The sequence below is a fragment of the Cherax quadricarinatus genome, chromosome 45 (genome assembly GCF_038502225.1).
Source record: "Cherax quadricarinatus isolate ZL_2023a chromosome 45, ASM3850222v1, whole genome shotgun sequence".
NCBI lineage: Eukaryota > Metazoa > Arthropoda > Malacostraca > Decapoda > Parastacidae > Cherax > Cherax quadricarinatus.
In genome coordinates, this window is record NC_091336.1 from 13,792,210 (window position 1) to 13,810,880 (window position 18,671).

General features: G+C 38.0%; 1 protein-coding gene across 4 annotated transcripts in view; it reads right to left on the reverse strand.

Annotated features, from left to right (window-relative positions):
- Positions 1-16,168, reverse strand: part of Rab5 (RAS oncogene family member Rab5) — a 50,404-nt gene extending 34,236 nt beyond the window's left edge. For 2 of the 4 annotated variants that reach the window (XM_053785143.2, XM_053785142.2), the window contains exons 1-3: positions 15,781-15,939; positions 1,631-1,803; positions 1,214-1,365 (exon numbers count right to left, since the gene is read on the reverse strand). In XM_053785143.2, the coding sequence (XP_053641118.1) occupies positions 1,214-1,365; positions 1,631-1,793 (315 nt within the window). In that variant the 5' untranslated portion in view covers positions 1,794-1,803; positions 15,781-15,939. Of the gene's footprint in view, positions 1-1,213; positions 1,366-1,630; positions 1,804-15,570; positions 15,595-15,780; positions 15,940-16,016 lie in introns of those variants that run through there. The other 2 variants (XM_053785144.2, XM_053785145.2) reach the window with 2 other exon arrangements.
- Between the last annotated feature and the right edge of the window lie 2,503 nt (positions 16,169-18,671).

Below are 18,671 nucleotides of genomic sequence, written 5' to 3' on the forward strand. Positions count from 1 at the left end.
GTTCAATTTTTGCAGATATTCAAGAGTAAACAAATGACATCACATGTCCAATACGCATCCAATCGGCAAGCCTCATACTCATTTAGGAATGCACCAACATTTATACAATTATTACAATAATGCAGTAGTCTGCATAACAGTAAATGTTCTATTTTTGTGTGAATAAAAATTCAAAATGGAAAGGAAGTATAATAAAAGAGAGGCCTGAGATGTGACTAAGGAACAGAAGAAATGTTTTTTCGTGACTAAGGAACAGAAGAAATGTTTTTTTCTAAATTGGCAATTTTTGAATTTTGTGAAATTGGCCAAATTTCCAATTTCTGATAACTTTATTAGGTAGTCGAAATATGTAAATGGGCAGTTTCTTGTACTCAATTGATGTTATAGAAAGAATACTAGCAAAATAGCTATGAATTTGGTCTACTGAAACAATGAAATTGGCCAAAAATGGGGCACAAAGTGGGTGAAATCGCCTATGCCTAAATATGGCTGAGACCGCTAACTTTATGAGAGAGTAATTCTGTAAATTTTCCATTAAATTTTGTACTTTTGGTTTCATTACCATCAAAAAATATTCTCTATCATTTCATAAAATAATTTTTTTTTAATATTCTTTGACCCTGAGTGCAAGTTTGAGATCAGGGGTCTCAACCCTTAAAGGATTAAACCGGATTTGGTCTACTGGAGCAATGTAATTGGCCTAAAATATGAATCAAACTGGGCAAAATCGCCAATGCGTAAATACTGCTGACACAGCAAAATTCATGAAAGCATAATTTCACCAATTTTCGATCAAACTTCATACTTTGTTTTATTACCTTCAGAAAAAGATTCTCTACTATTTCATAAGATTTTTTTTTTTTTAATTCTTGGACACTGTGGACAAGTTTCAGATTGGGGGTCTGGACAATGAAATGGTTAAAAAAGTGAATAAATTCAGCTTCATAATTTACCTACTTAATTATTAAACCTGCCAGAATTTTTTTTTACTACAGTATAGTATTCCCTATCATATACATAAGCTCAAATACTGCACAGTATATTGTTTCACATTTACATCCATACTGTACTGTAAGAACTGCATTGCATCACAAGTTTATTAAATTTTACTTAAGAGGGCTAGCATATACAGTACCATCATTGTTCTTCGCATACAAAAGCCCTAGTTTCATTATACTGTACAAGTTAAATTACCAACACCCATAAGACTTACCTGATTTGTGATATCATAGACGACAATTGCTGCCTGAGCACCACGGTAATACATAGGAGCTAGACTATGATACCTTTCTTGTCCAGCTGTGTCCCAGATCTCAAATTTGACTGTGGTATCATCCAAACATACTGTCTGTGTCAAGAAGGCCGCTGTAACAAGTAGAACTCTTCAGTAAAATGTGAAACAATTTAAAAGATACAAGATACAGCATATAGAAACTTTTATTCATTTTGCACATGATCAAAATACGTACTCAAGTCCACAATTATTGTAATTTCCTCATCACTTTATAGTTCATAACTATCACAACCCATTCCTTGCAACACAAAAATCATATAATACTTTATAAGATACTTCTTAAATATTTTGATCTAGTTACAACATGGTTTAATAAATGCAATATAGCACACTTACCACCAATGGTAGATTCTTGGTATTCATGGAATTGACCTTTAACAAATCTTAAAACAAGAGAAGACTTTCCAACTGCAGATTCACCCAGTAACACCAATTTGAATTGACAGATCTTGCCCTGGCCACCACCACTGGGTCGTTGTGCACCTCCTCTCTGTGCCATCCTGACTTATCTATACAAAAAAAAAAAAAAAAAAAAAATGAAAAGATAATAAATACAGCCATGTCAATTTACAAGAAATTTTGTCACCTTCAAGGATCCCAATGGAAATAAATCACTAACTTTTTGAGGTTATCCTAGGTAACCTACACAGATACTGCTTTGTATGATAATTTATTTAACTATTTTTGTATACATTTTTGTGTACAAGCCGAAATAAATATTGTAAAGTCCTCATTTGTATTCTTGTTTGCTACTATTCTTGGACTGTTGAAATGAGTAATGAATACCAAAATATTTACTTATTACATCTACTATTATTGCCTCGGGACTCTGTTGCAATATTTGGGGTTGTTTCCTAAGGAGCTTTGCTTATTCACATCATGTGATTAGAAACCCTGCAAGTGAAGACATGTTTCACCTGCTTCACTGGAACCTGCTATCCTAACATGTAACTAAAAGTTGAATCTCAAAAAGGAACCCAATCAGCACTGCATATTAGAAATTAATTTCAAGTACAGGTCAGCCATCACTAATCTGGCATCATTGGGACGTGTAGTGTGCCGGATTAGTGAGTTTGCCGGATTACAGAGTGGTTAGGTTAGAATACACTTAATTAACCTATCAATAGAGACTCTTTCTGCTACATCTTCCTCATTTTCATCACTGCTTTCTACTCCACTGGCTTGCTGCTGTGGATTTACAACCAACTGCACAGTTACTGAGTCAGTATAATGATTTGAGTCAGTATAATGATGAAATCTGAAATTATGCTAGCCGAAATTAGTGCGGGATTGCTGATGGAACTGGATAACTGATTGCCAGATTAGTGATGGCCGACCTGTAATTTGAAAATACAGTAACAAATATGAGGAATTATTAGTACACACTAATGTATAAAATACTGTATAAAGCAATAAATCCAATAAATTAACATCCAACATTCATGACTAATATGTAACAGAACCAAAAATTATATGACTTTACAAAAGCTGATTACTCACTACTGTACCCTATTAATCCATACACAACACTCGACTACTAAGCAAAACCAATTTATAAAAATTGGTCAACTGACACATTTCGTAGTACAGTGGAACCTCAGTTTTTGTTTGCCCTGATTTTCGTTGAATTCAGTTTTTGACAACTTTTTTCGTCAAAATTTTGTTCCAGTTTTCATTCACCCGCTCTGTTTTCGTTGAGTTGACAGTGGTCTGCCGTACCAAACGTGTCTGCCTGCCCGCGCCCACACAAAACATCACACGCATTCCGACTCAGTCTGGCTTTGTTTCTCATCAAGTGAGCATTACTCTGCGAATTCATCCAAAAACATTTCCTAATAATCCATAATGATGTTAAATGTTCATTTATCCATTTCATTAGTCATTTACTGTACATTTATTTCTCATTGTTTTCTGTATGTAAAACTAGTACAGTTATTCTCTATAAAATGTGTGTTTTGTTAATATTTTTGGGTGTCTGGAAAAGATTAATTGGATTTACATTATTTCTTTTGGGAAATATTGCTTCAGTTTTCATACGATTCGGTTTTCCTCAGACTTTCTGGAACAAATTAATCACAAAAACTGAGGTTTCACTGTACTGTATTATTATATTAGGGTGCAAGTGCTAAATTCATAGAGCCTGAAGGGTGGGTAGCTTAATTCCTTGGATGAGGAGCTTTTTATCAGCATCAAGGAACTCCCCCCTCCCACTTGAAAAGAGTCAAACTAATAAATTATTTTAATAAAAAACCTCATTACCTACACTAAACATTCACTTTATTATGAGAGCCACAATTGCTGAGGAACTAGAGGGATATAATTATTTTTCCTTAAAAATATTTCAAAATATTTAAGTTCAATACAGAACATGCTGTTGAGTTAATAATGTGTTGGTAGAAACTAGTCAAAAGCAGATTTTTTATGATCTTTTAGATCTAACAATGAAAAATCTTAGTTTATGAAATTGAATTTTGGTATTCTGTATTCAACTATAAAGTAATATAGTTAAAGAACTTTTCAAAAATATGTCTGTATATGGACCCAGTGCCAACAGCATCTACCTTGTTGAAAGTGCATTGCTGTCCGTTTTGAGTACAGTAACGGTATGTTATTATTTGGACATTATTGCACTGTGTTAGTATCCTACAGCACGCTTCCCAAATGCAAGAACATATTGTTATGCGCTATATTTACTGAAAGTGTTAAACCCAAAGGGTCATACAGTACTGCACACTGAAGTGGGGAGAGACTTAGAGAGGACAAGCTGTGGAAGAGGCAGATGTGCAGACATGCTGAGAGAACATTACGTTATAAAATGTTTTACAAAAAATCCATAAAATATCAATCACAAACCAAAGTGTTTGAGCTAACGTCAAAGACTGAAAATGTTAGCATTCTTGTAAATCAAATTAATCTTCCAGTAGTTTTAAGTTGATTTTAAGTATGCCTGAAATGCTCTGCATAACCTGGGGTTCTTTATGGAAATAATGTCAACTATTCCTAAATCAACTGTATATTGTACTTGATAGAAATAGAAATTATTATGATTATTATTATTATAAAGGATGGTGATTACAATTAGAGAAGCAAACTAGTGTCAGTTAAGCGTGCAATGTTTCTCTGCTGCAAAGGTGGGACAGCCACAGAGCAGAGCAGACTATGCAAGGACATCAGGGTGTTGGGGAATACGTCTGAAATTTTGGTGTGATACTGAAGGAACAGAGCAATCAATCAAGATATGTTGTACTGCCGGAGTGACCTGATGATCTTTACAGTTGTGCAAAGCAACAGGGCAAGAAGAATTTACTCCTACAAGGAAAAAAGTGTTAGGACATGTATGCTGTTATTATTATTATGATCAAATAAAGCACTAAACCGGCTGTATGCTGTTACTAATCCATTTGTAACTACAAAAGCAATTATACTCATCTTCAGGATTTAAATAATCATATAAATTTGTTTTAATCTATAGCAGTTATATTTAATTTGTCACTTGTCTCTGGAATTTTTCTAGTGAGCTAGCTAGTTAGTTTAACATTTTTATTATGCACTCATACCCATCCTGTGGGTAGTAGTCACAAGATTACAGACGTACATAATGGGTCCAGGGACTGAACAAGTTACAGTGGTAATGAACTATTTACATGTTAACATCCAGTCACAATCGTAATGAGTCATTTGTGCCGTTTCGACAATTTTTAGATAACACTGTACCACAGCATACCTGTATTCTAATTTTGGCCTAACAGCAAGTGTGTATGAGCGTGTTAGATAGAAGTGACTGGAGAAGAATGGTTTTGGGACCTGATGAGCTGTTTGAGCGTGAGCAAGGTAATATTTAGTGAAGGGATTTTGGGAAAACCGGTTAGCCGGACTCGAGTCCTGGAAATGGGAAGTACGTACAATGCCCGCACTTTAAAAGAGGGGTTTGTGATATTGATGGTTTGGAGGGACTTCTAAACTGTCATGTCTGAATGCCTCTGCAAAAACAGTGATTATGTGTGAGTGAGGTGAAAGTGTTGAATGATGATGAAAGTATTTTCTTTTGGGGGATTTTCTTTCTTTTTGGGTCACCCTGCCTCGGTAGGAGACAGCCAACTTCTCGAGAGGGAAAAAAAAAAATTATACAGGTTTTTCAGCTTTTATCCATCAAATATCACAGCCACCATAATTTAAAGACTGGCCAGTGTATACCTTGCGGGGGTTTTGGGGGTCAGTGCCCCTATGGCCCGGTCTGTGACCAGGCCTCGAGAATACACATTTTTCACAACTTCATTATCTCCAGTCACAATTTTATTTATTTATTTAATGTCTTTGCAAACAGTACATTGAGATTGTGTATATACAATAGTGGGTTGCAATACAAAGAGAGCCTCTATTATGCCTAGGCATTATGGGCCAACTTAACATTATTGGCTTACATTCTACTTAATACTAAGGAGTAGTATATCATAGTTGTACAGTAGGAAAGTAATTATTTCATAGTTGTACAGTATAATAATAATTATAAATGAATCAAAATTTGTATAATATAAAGATATATTTATATTCCAAAATGCTTTTGTGAAAAACAATGATTCAATTATATTCCTGTCAACAATGGATAAAAGGTTCAATGTGATTGTTTCAGTTATGATGTGGGAGTACATAAGTGAGTAAATGTGTACTGAGTATTTAGCATTTAGTCTAGGGTGATTAAGTGGCTTTTGAGAAAAATCTTAAATTGATTTTCAGACTGGGTTACTTTAAAATCTTCTGGTAATGAATTCCATATTTTGGGGCCCTTTATGTGCATAGAGTTTTTACACAGTGTGATATGGACACGAGGTATATCAAAAACAGATCTGTATCTTGTGTTGTGGTCATGTGTCCTGTTTAGGTTGGTGAGGAAAAGTTTGAGTGGGGGGTTTATATTTGCGTGTATTGTTCTGTGTATGTAGTAAGCACATGAATAAGCATGGATGTTCTTAATGGTAAGCAGATTCAGACTTTTGAAAATTGGTGGAGTATGCTGGCAGAAGTGGGAATTTGTTATTCTTACTGCTGCCTTTTGCTGGGTTATTAGGGGTTTTAGTTGATTGGATGTTGTTGATCCCCATGCACAAATTCCGTATGTAAGATAAGGGTATATGAGTGAATGGTACAGTGCCAGGAGAGCTGATTGTGGAACGTAGTACCTTATTTTTGATAGTATGCCTACGGTTTTGGAGATTTTCTTGGTGATTTGTTGTATGTGTGTCCGGAACTTAAGGCTACTGTCAAGGTGGATACCTAGGAATTTTCCCTCTGTGAGTCTTGTGACTGATGATCCATTTAGCGTAATGTTAATTGGATCATTTGCAGCTTTGTTTCCAAACTGAATGAAATAGGTTTTATCAGTGTTCAGGGTAAGTTTGTTAGTCATCATCCAGGCAGATATTTTCTGTAATTCAGCACTGACTGTCTTTGCTAGTATGATTGCATTTGGGTGGGAAAATACATATGTAGTGTCATCTGCAAATAATATGGGTTTGAGTAACTGTGATGCATTTGGTAGATCATTGATGTAGATGAGAAAGAGGAGTGGTCCAAGGACACTTCCTTGTGGGACTCCTACTGTGATTGGTTGGGTGGAGGAGTTTGCATCATTTGCATACACATACCTGGAGTTTACCTGGAGAGACTTCCGGGGGTCAACGCCCCCGCGGCCCGGTCTGTGACCAGGCCTCCTGGTGGATCAGAGCCTGATCAACCAGGCTGTTGCTGCTGGCTGCACGCAAACCAACGTACGAGCCACAGCCCGGCTGGTCAGGAACCGACTTTAGGTGCTTGTCCAGTGCCAGCTTGAAGACTGCCAGGGGTCTGTTGGTAATCCCCCTTATGTATGCTGGGAGGCAGTTGAACACTTATTGTATGGTCTCTTAACGTGCTAGTGACACCCCTGCTTTTCATTGGGGGGATGTTGCATCGTCTGCCAAGTCTTTTGCTTTCGTAGTGAGTGATTTTCATGTGCAAGTTCGGTACTAGTCCCTCTAGGATTTTCCAGGTGTATATAATCATGTATCTCTCCCGCCTGCGTTCCAGGGAATACAGGTTTAGGAACCTCAAGCGCTCCCAGTAATTGAGGTGTTTTATCTCCATTATGCGTGCCGTGAAGGTTCTCTGTACATTTTCTAGGTCAGCAATTTCACCTGCCTTGAAAGGTGCTGTTAGTGTGCAGCAATATTCCAGCCTAGATAGAACAAGTGACCTGAAGAGTGTCATCATGGGCTTGGCCTCCCTAGTTTTGAAGGTTCTCATTATCCATCCTGTCATTTTTCTAGCAGATGTGATTGATACAATGTTATGGTCCTTGAAGGTGAGATCCTCCGACATGATCACTCCCAGGTCTTTGACGTTGGTGTTTCGCTCTATTTTGTGGCCAGAATTTGTTTTGTACTCTGATGAAGATTTAATTTCCTCGTGTTTACCATATCTGAGTAATTGAAATTTCTCATCGTTGAACTTCATATTGTTTTCTGCAGCCCACTGAAAGATTTGGTTGATGTCCGCCTGGAGCCTTGCAGTGTCTGCAATGGAAGACACTGTCATGCAGATTCGGGTGTCATCTGCAAAGGAAGACACGGTGCTGTGGCTGACATCCTTGTCTATGTCGGATATGAGGATGAGGAACAAGATGGGAGCGAGTACTGTGCCTTGTGGAACAGAGCTTTTCACCGTAGCTGCCTTCGGACTTTACTCTGTTGACGACTACTCTCTGTGTTCTGTTAGTGAGGAAATTATAGATCCATCGACCGACTTTTCCTGTTATTCCTTTAGCACGCATTTTGTGCGCTATTACGCCATGGTCACACTTGTCGAAGGCTTTTGCAAAGTCTGTATATATTACATCTGCATTCTTTTTGTCTTCTAGTGCATCTAGGACCTTGTCGTAGTGATCCAATAGTTGAGACAGACAGGAGCGACCTGTTCTAAACCCATGTTGCCCTGGGTTGTGTAACTGATGGGTTTCTAGATGGTGATCTTGCTTCTTAGGACCCTTTCAAAGATTTTTATGATATGGGATGTTAGTGCTATCGGTCTGTAGTTCTTTGCTGTTGCTTTACTCCCCCCTTTGTGGAGTGGGGCTATGTCTGTTGTTTTTAGTAACTGTGGGATGACCCCCGTGTCCATGCTCCCTCTCCATAGGATGGAAAAGGCTCGTGATAGGGGCTTCTTGCAGTTCTTGATGAACACGGAGTTCCATGAGTCTGGCCCTGGGGCAGTGCATGGGCATGTCATTTATCGCCTGTTCGAAGTCATTTGGCATCAGGATAACATCGGATAGGCTTGTGTTAACCAAATTTTGTGGCTCTCTCATAAAAAATTCATTTTGATCTTCGACTCTCAGTCTGGTTAGCGGTTTGCTAAAAACCGAGTCATCATATTGGGACTTGAGTAGCTCACTCATTTCCTTGCTGTCATCTGTGTAGGACCCATCTTGTTTAAGTAGGGGCCCAATACTGGACGTTGTTCTCGACTTTGATTTGGCATAGGAGAAGAAATACTTTGGGTTTCTTTCGATTTCATTTATGGCTTTTAGTTCTTCCCGCGATTCCTGACTCCTATAAGATTCCTTTAGCTTAAGTTCGATGCTTGCTATTTCTCTGACCAGTGTCTCCCTACACATTTCAGATATATTGACCTCTTTTAGCCGCTCTGTTATTCTTTTCCGTCGCCTGTAAAGGAAGCGCCTGTCTCTTTCTATTTTACATCTACTCCTCTTTCTTAGAGGAATAAGCCTTGTGCATACATCGAGTGCCACCAAGTTAATCTGTTCTAGGCATAAGTTGGGGTCTGTGTTGCTTAGTATATTTTCTCAGCTTATATTGGTTAGGACTTGGTTTACTTGGTCCCACCATGTTTTTGTTATTGAAGTTGAATTTGGTGAATGCTCCCTCGTGACTGATCTCATTATGTCGGTCTGGGGCTCCACGCATACATGTCTGAACCTCAATTATGTTGTGATCTGAGTATATTGTTTTTGATATGGTGACATTTCTTATCGGATCATCATTGTTAGTGAAGATGAGGTCTAGTGTATTCTCCAGTCTAGTAGGCTCTATTATTTGCTGGTTTAAATTGAATTTTGTGCAGAGATTTAAAAGCTCGTGTGAGTGTGAGTTTTCATCAGAGCTGCCTCCTGGTGGTATTACTGCAACAATATTATTTGCTATATTCCTCCATTTTAGGTGCTTTAAGTTGAAATCCCCCAGGAGCAAGATGTTGGGTGCAGGAGCTGGAAGATTTTCCAGACAGTGGTCAATTTTTAACAGCTGTTCCTGGAATTGCTGGGATGTTGCATCCGGAGGCTTGTAGACTACCACAATGACTAGGTTTTGGTTCTCGACCTTTACTGCTAAAACTTCCACTACATCATTTGAGGCATTAAGCAGTTCTGTGCAAACAAGTGACTCTGCAATGTACAGGCCAACCCCCCCCCCCCTTTTGCCTGTTCACTCTGTCACATCTGTATAGGTTGTAACCTGGGATCCATATTTCGTTGTCCAAGTGATCCTTTATGTGGGTCTCAGTGAAAGCCACGAACATTGCCTTTGCCTCTGCAAGCAGTCCACGGATGAAAGGTATTTTGTTTGTTGCTGGCTTTAGACCCTGTATATTTGCAAAGAAGAATGTCATCGGACTGGTGGTATTGTTGGTACTGGGGGGGGGGGAATTTTTTCCGGCATTAGTATCTGTACCTGTTGGTTTGGAGTGGAAGCCATCGACTGTGGTTCCACTCCAGGAATGACTGGATTTGGTGTATGATTTCTGCCATTTCCTGCCAGTTTTTTTTTTCCTTCCTGGCACTAAAAACCCTCTCCCTCTTGAGTGGCTGTGGCTACCCAGGTTTTCCCATGGCCTGGATGTTTTGTATCTTTTTGTCCCCTTTAGATGGTGTGCCTGGCAATTTAAGTTATAGCACAGTCTTTCCTGTACTGAAGAGGTACACATTTCAGGGTGAAAAAGCTTACAGGAAGGGAGTTTGCATTTTCCTGTTGTCATATGGGCACGGCATTTTCTAGGGTGGTCATAGTTGCACGTCCCGTCTGTGTTTCCAGATTTCCCATGTCTGCAGATACCAAGTGCATAGTATGTGCACAGGCATGGTTTCCATTTGCCTTGGGTTTCTGTGACTGTATTCCCTGTTGGTGCATGTTTCCCTGTCTTATTCCTATCCTCCCTAGCACCAACAATGGAGCTCCCACCAGTTGTTTTTGGTAATATATCCTCACTATTGCTAGTGGAGTCCTCTTGTTTGCTATTTCCTGTGGTATTTCTAGTTTGCAATATTGGTTTTATCTTATCTTTGACTACATTTGTTTCCCCACTACGGCTCCTGTCCCCTATGAGGTCATTTATATGAATTCCTTCCTGCGTATAATTCCTGACTACCTGGACAAAATCTCCAGCTTCACCATTACTGTCTCCCAGGACAGCACCTCCAGCTTCACCATTACTGTCTCCCAGGACAGCACTATCAGCCCCACATTTACTGACTACCAGGACATCACCTCCAGCCTTACAGTTTCTGACTACATGGCCAGTATCAAGGGCAGTACCATTCAGCCCAGACTTTTTATGTTCCCATCTGTTGTAGAAAGCTTCCAGGTTTTCTATGAAAGCAGCTTTGATGTTATCCTCTTTTAATACCCTTGTGATTTTAGTCCACAGATTTATCTCATTTGGGCATACCCAAAAACACTTCCCTGTTTTAATACTGCTTGTAGCTAGTTCTTGGATATCTGCACAAGGGGCGTGACACCAATTTCCACAAAAATGACAATTTATCCATGTGGAAGCCCGTTTGTTTGATTGACTGCAGACTACACAGAGCTTCATAATGATTTGAATGGTTGATTTACTGTAATTCTACTAGCAACCTCTTGAATACTCTATTAATAACCTCCTTAAATGAAGCTCTAGCTATTTGTATTTCTATTTCTAACTGTACTTGTACATTGGACAGCTTACCGTGTACGTTCCTGATTTATATTTATTGTTTGTGTTTGATAAGGGTGCCTACAACCCCATCCGTTTACAGTCTGCTTTATTGTCCAACGAATCCGTTTGTAACCAGTCAAGGGTTCAGACCATCAAGGGTTCGGACCAGTCGAGGGTTCGGACCAGTCGAGGGTTCGGACCAGTCTGATCTGATCAGTGGGTCACTTATTTAAAACATACTGGTCGGTGATTTGGGCTAACACATGAAGGATCTACTTGAAATTATCTACCCGAGTAATATGTGATTTGATTGATACAAAAGTATAACTTGCGTGTTGAAGAACCGGTGATTTCTGGCAGCTCCTACAGTGATGAATGGTCGAGCCTCAACCCTTGTTTATCAATCGCTGTATCTAGCTTTTCTAGTTTTTTTCGTCTCCACCACAATAAATGCTATATTATCACTATAGTTGACTGGCGGAAATTTTGGAGGAAGGACGCTTTTTCTGTAGTAATAATTGCTTCTCGTTGTGTATATTGCGACCGCTGGCTACTACAGGTTATATGAAATTCACAGTATACGTCTGGTATTTCAAGAAAAAAGAAACTAATGAAAGTCACTCCACTCCACTAAGTACCATTAAAATACTGGTTAGTTGCTACTACAACACTGTATTCTGCTATTCACTGGTATCACTAGATTATATGCGAGTACACTAGCAGGCCAGGAAGATTATTAAAACAGCTGACCACTGTGGTAAGTTTCTGGCGACTTCTGGCACCTGCCTCTATAGGCTTATCACTTCATTTACAAATTCACCTGTTTTCAAATGACACTTTAGCCTTTATCATCTATATACTAGGGAACCACTGTAGTATACACTATACACTATGTATACACAATGTTATCAGGGAAACTTTCTTTCCTCTGACAAAGAAAAGTTCTATTATTATTATTTTGCACACGGAACACAGGCCTATGATTCCCCTCTGGCAGTAAACTCAAATTCAAATTCAAATTCAAAGTTTATTCTCTATAAAGATTACAATGTTGAATTTACAGAATTTGGTTGTTGTGTGGTTTACATGTAGTTAAATAATGATTACAGTGTACCACTAGAACGCCTAGCATGGCTAGGCATTTCGGGCAGACTTAGTTTAATTCTTTATTTTAAAATATTACAAATTATGAGGTAAGTTGGTATTATGGCTAAGTGACTAAATACTAGTTTGTGAGTTTAGCAATGTGAATGCTTTTGTTTTGGCACAGTACATAGTTTCAGTATTGGAGTATCATAGGATTCATTATTTTAAGATTGAGATTAATATTTGTTTTTGGTCAAATGGGTGAGTGAGTGTAAGTGTGAACCACCAGGTGGTATTCTGCTAGGTAGTGCACACTAATTCTCCTTTTTTGACTCGGTATATAATGTTTTCCGCCCAAGATTGGTTCCAGGTGCTAGAGGGATGTATCGTATAGGATTGATGGCACAAATTAAAGTTCTAGCACGTAAGAGCGACCGTGTAAACACGAGAAAACCCGGAGCACAACGAGGCACGCTGACACGTAAATCTGACCGTGTACATATTGAGTTCTGTTACTAAGGTATGACTTTAGGTAGTTGAGGGAGTGGCCTCTGATACCATAGTGCATTAATTTGGAGTACAGTAGTTCATGGTCGACTGTATCGAATGCTTTACGTAAATCAATGAAAATGCCCAGTGGGACTTCTTTCTTTTCAAGTGTGGTATATATTAGTTCTAGCATGTGTATGATAGTGTCATTTGTGCTTTTATTATTCCTGAATCCAAACTGACAAGGGTTTAATATGCTGTGTGAAACGAGGTAGGAATAGATCCGTCTATGAATTAATTTTTCAAAGATTTTAGATGACTCTTAACTCTCCCTCTTTAATATTATTTTATCACAATTTACCTCCATCATGTGGCCTGTTACCACTTGTTCTTATTTTCATTACATGGCAATTATCTACATAAAATTACATCCACCTATCCCTCCATTTTCTCATCGCATCAATCCTTTTACATGAATTTAGAGTACAGTACTTATTTTGCATAGGATCTTGGCATCACCTGCAAACACACTCAGATTTTCTCTTCCCTATCAAGTGAAATTATATAAATTAGGAACATTATCAGGTGCACTCACCTTGCTAATAACATACCTGTCATAGCATGAGGACATTTCACCTTTTATCAATGTTAGTATTTATCTTTCAAACAAAAAGATCTCTCAATCAACTATAATAATCTGAATTTCATTCCTCCTTAAGTTTTATGGTTTCCAGATTAGTCTTTCATGAGAAATCTTGAAAAATTTTCTCAATCTAAATAAGAGTAATAAAATTGGGTCATCCATTATTTTTATTGAATAATATGAGTGATTATTATAGTTAAAAATTTAATAAAATTTAGTGATCAAAGCTCATACTTATTTTTTCACAGACTGCAGGTTTTTATCCAAGCATTTTATCAAATTCTGTCTTTCCCCCCCCCCCCCAGTAACTTTTGAACACTTGTCACCAGTTTACTTTCTTGTAATAAAATTCAATATTTTTTATTGTTGATAGCTTAGTTCAAACTGTGGAAAGTTTGGTGCCTGAAACAGTTACTTCCCAGGCTTAATTATCAGCCTCACATAATGAAGAATGCTGAACTGACTCTTCCATTATCATCATCATAGGGGAGCACTAAACCCATAGAGATTATACAGCACTGACTTTCAAAAGCCTCAGAGTTAAGTCAGTGTCAGAGGTCACTTCAAAGCACTTTTGAATCAACTGAATTTTAAACAAGTTGGCACATTCAGACTCCAGAAAAATGTTCAAAGACTAGGTAAATTTTTCCTGAACAAAACTGTTGGACTCAGGTTTGTCTAAGATCTGGTACGTTCAAACAGAGATTATACTGTAGTACACATTTATACGATACTGTACTGTACTTCAGACATCCAAAGCCCAAGTCAGGCTAACTAGCATCCCAAATCCCTTTACAGATGTTACCTTGCTCAAACTCAACAGTGCATCAACTCCCAAAAAACCATCTCCACTCAATCTGATCTAACACACTTGCACATGCATACTTAAGCTCCTACCTTTCAAAACCTTCACTTTCTAATCCCTTTTGGGATCTTCCCTAAACCACCTTCCATTCACTCCAGATTTATACTCCCACTTGGTAAGCCTATCTTGCTCTATCCATTCTAAATGACAAAGCCATCTATATATATCCTCCTGCACTCCCTGAATTACATTTTCCAAACCATCATATAAGTCTTATTTCTTCAAATCATTATTCTCTACCTAATATTTGCACCTCATACTGATCAAGCTCCACTGATACTTTCCCTTTTCATCCACTGATAAACTTTCCTCTGCAATTCACTTCATCTTTCAAAGAAACACTTGCCAACATACAACGTTACATCTTTCAACTGAAGAAGCCTGCTGAGCAGGCAAAATGTTAAAGCAATAGATACTAAACTGTTACATAGGCCCCTTATTCATCTACTGTACTTGCAGATACTGTATACCATTAATATAATGATCTCTAAGGCCCACTTACTTTTATATACTCCTACAGACCTTAAGGAGCCTTACTCATAAAAATTCTTTACAGCTTTTAACAATCTACCACCAATTTGATACATCTGTAACATACCACTAAAACTTGAATAGGATATAATTTTATGAATACAAATTAATGTACTATAATGCACAAAATGATCAATAGTAAAAATTTACCTTTTATTTTTTTGATCTAGCAAGAACTATTACACAATTTCAAAAAGTCCATATTAACCATCATGCGAGTCTCCACTTGAATGCATATAGACCTGAATGTATTAATAAATATTCAAATGTTATAAATTCCCATATACAAAGCCTCTGCTGTACCAAGACAGCCATAAAAATAGCCAGGCAATTAAAATATTTAAGATTTTTTCTTATAAATGTCAAACATATATTTGTTCAACTTTTGGTTAAAACTGATTTAACACTGTCTGAAGCTTCTCACTTGATAATTAAATATAATGAAGAACCGTACATTCCTCGTTAGTGAATGTATGCAAGTAGAGCATTTCAGGTCTAAGAATAAAAAATCACAACTCTTCAACGCATAATACATAGAACAGTTCATTTTCCTACACGCTATTGTCCCAATACTAAAAAAAAGAGCCACATAAAAGAAAAACTTTTAAAGTTTGAAGTTCAATGTCCATTAGTAATGACGTAGAAATACACTTAATGTAGAAAGCACGAGCTCGACGGGCATTAATATATCAAACATACTGCTGGAAACGGGTAGCAATTAGTGTTATATAAAGATGGTGAGAGTAATATTAGTGGAGGCCTCCGAGACAGAGGTGTGATCAGCTGGTCTTGAAGTGACGGGAGGACGGAAGACACAACAAAATGTTTACCACCACTTTTATCTCTCACGCCATTTTAAGCCAATTCCCAGTAATTTCTCGAGCATTACATGCAGTTCTCGGCGCTTACCTTTATAAATGAGCGTTACTGAAGGCTTAAAATGAAAATTAAATGCCCAAACGCACAAAATATCAACAATGACGTTCCACCCCTCAGGATCAACCACACAACAACCTTTCGCCCATTTCCTCCTCCGCCCGCCCCTAACAATTATATGTTCTATAGAACCACTTCAACTTCGCATGAATTTATTTTTTCTCCTGAAGGCAACACAAACACATGCCCTGGCTAATTTAATGTTATACCTTTGTATTCTTCTCCCTTCGGAGAGATAATTGAGAGGTTTCACGAGGCACTACTTTACGTGTTGCTCCGCGCAGTGTTGTGATGGTGTAGTAGAGCCAGGGAAGCTTAAAGTGACTTGGTGTGTGCCACTCTGTATGTCCCTCATATACCCACCTTACTCGCTTAAACCGTCCCTGTACCACTTATAAGGCTAACCTGTCATACTCTAGCTAAGGAATTGGAGCTAGTCTCCCTTTCCTCGAGCCCTGACTTCTTCCCATTCCCCATCCTGGGGAATGGGAAGCTTTTTCAGGAATAAATAATTATTATTATTATAATCAATGGGGAAGCGCTAAACCCGGAGGATATACAGCGCCTGGGGGGGGGGGATGTGGAAGGCATTCAGGCTTAATTCGGGGAACTGGAGCACAGATCCAATTCCCTAAATCAAGAGCCCCTCACCAACATCAAGGAACCTTCCTTGAGGGGCAGGAATAAATAAACCTCGGTGCTTTACTTGTTGTCTTGACATTGAAGCTCGTCCACTAAATATCAGTCTTCAAGGACTAAAATCCACCTAAAAGTAATATCAAAAATACTTAAATCGCTAAAATAGCACTCACCTGTTACACTTCACGTCACAAATTTAGTCTATCCACTGTAAATGGGTCATAAAAGGCAACAATTCACATGGAAACTAACACAGAAATTTAATAACTAAAGTATTATTATTATAGTCAAGGGGGAAGCGCTAAACCCATAGAACTATACAGCGCCTGTTGGGGGACGTGGAAGGGATTCAGGTTTAATTCAAAGAACTGGAGTACACATTCAAGCATTAAATCAAACTCTTTGTATATACAAGATATGTGAAATAGACACCTCGCAGTGCAGATTTACACTTAATGTGTATATAAACCCTAGTGGGTTTAGTGCTTTTTAATTATACCCCTCAAGGAAGGTTCCTTGATGTTGGTGAGGGGCTCTTGATTTAGAGAATTGGATCTGTGCTCTAGTTCCCCGAATTAAGCCTGAATGCCTTCCACATCCCCCCAGGCGCTGTATAATCCTCCGGGTTTAGCGCTTCCCCTTGATTATAATATATATATATATATATATATATACATATATATATATATATATATATATATATATATATATATATATATATATATATATATATGATATTCTGTTTTTCTGTTCTGTATTAGATTAAAATAGTTCCCTGGGGTTGATTTTAGATTTTGCCACCGAAGTGGCTAGTTTATTGTGCACCCCATATCCATCCTGTGGACGGTAGCGCGAGAGCATATGGATACACAAAAGGCCTAGGAACTAGGCCCCCAAAGGGTTAACAGGGGTTGAAACGCCTAACAGTTAAGATTACAACTGTCACAAAAAATGATTATAATCATAACCATAATTTGTGGAAGGGGAAGGGATCGGTAAGCCAGCGGAAGGCGTTAGTTAGATGACCTAAAGCTCCAGCAATGGGTCATCATATGACTAAGACTTACGTCAATTAACACGTATCCTGTTTCCTGACAATGACAAAGCTTGCCTAATTTAACCAACTGCCCCATTTCTTTATTTCACAGTTTATCGTTATCGTTATTGTCATGCATCAGTTGAGATATGTATATCTCTCGCTTTATATGCAGACACCTTTTGCTATATATGCAGTGTGAAAGTTACATCTCTCGCTGTATATAGTGCGAGACGTATGCCTCTATATATTGTGATGTATTTTCTTGCTGTATAATGTAAGATGTATACCTCTCGCTGCATATACTCCTCGCTGTATATACATTGTGCAATATACACTTCTCGCTGTACAAACCCATCCCGAGTGATGGAATATAAAAGAAATAATATCTTATGATGAGTATTAGGTAAATCAAGTTAGATCGCTTTAACTCTATACATTGTCACATAGATCAGACTGGTCATACAATGTACAGTGTGCTTGCAACAAGGGTTATAAAGCTGACTAATGATGATTCAACATTTGACTGACTGCATCCTGGCATTATTTATCTAACTGAAATATATTCTTAATTCTGAAGACAATGTTATGGTTCTTTAAAGTAAATGGGGCTTTTTTCAGCGATAAAACATTGGAAAGAAAATATGTATCTACCATGAAATCTTTCCTTGGATGAAATCTGATTATCTCTCATTCCCCAAGCATTGTATAACATCCTGCCGGTGTAGCTGATAGTTCCATTTTTGTTCTAGTGATCCCCTCAAGGAAGGTTCCTTGATATTGGTGAGTGGCTCTTGATTTAGGGAACTGGATCTGTGCTCCAGTTCCCCGAATTAAGCCTGATGGCCTTCCACATCCCCCCCCCCACAGGCGCTGTATAATCCTTCGGGTTTAGCGCTTCCCCTTGATAATAATAATAATAATAATAATAATAATAATAATGTTGTAGTGATGGTTCCTATATGGAGGTTTGGGTATGAATCAATACATGCGTTATCCGCCCTTCAAAATGAATTGTTTGCTATAATCCTTGCAATCTTTTTCTGTCTCATAAACACGCTAGATAACAGGGATATCTTGCTACTCCTACTTACACTTTGGTCACACTTCACAGACACGCACATGCATATATATATATACATACATCTAGGTTTTTCTCCTTTTTCTAAATAGTTCTTGTTCTTCTTTA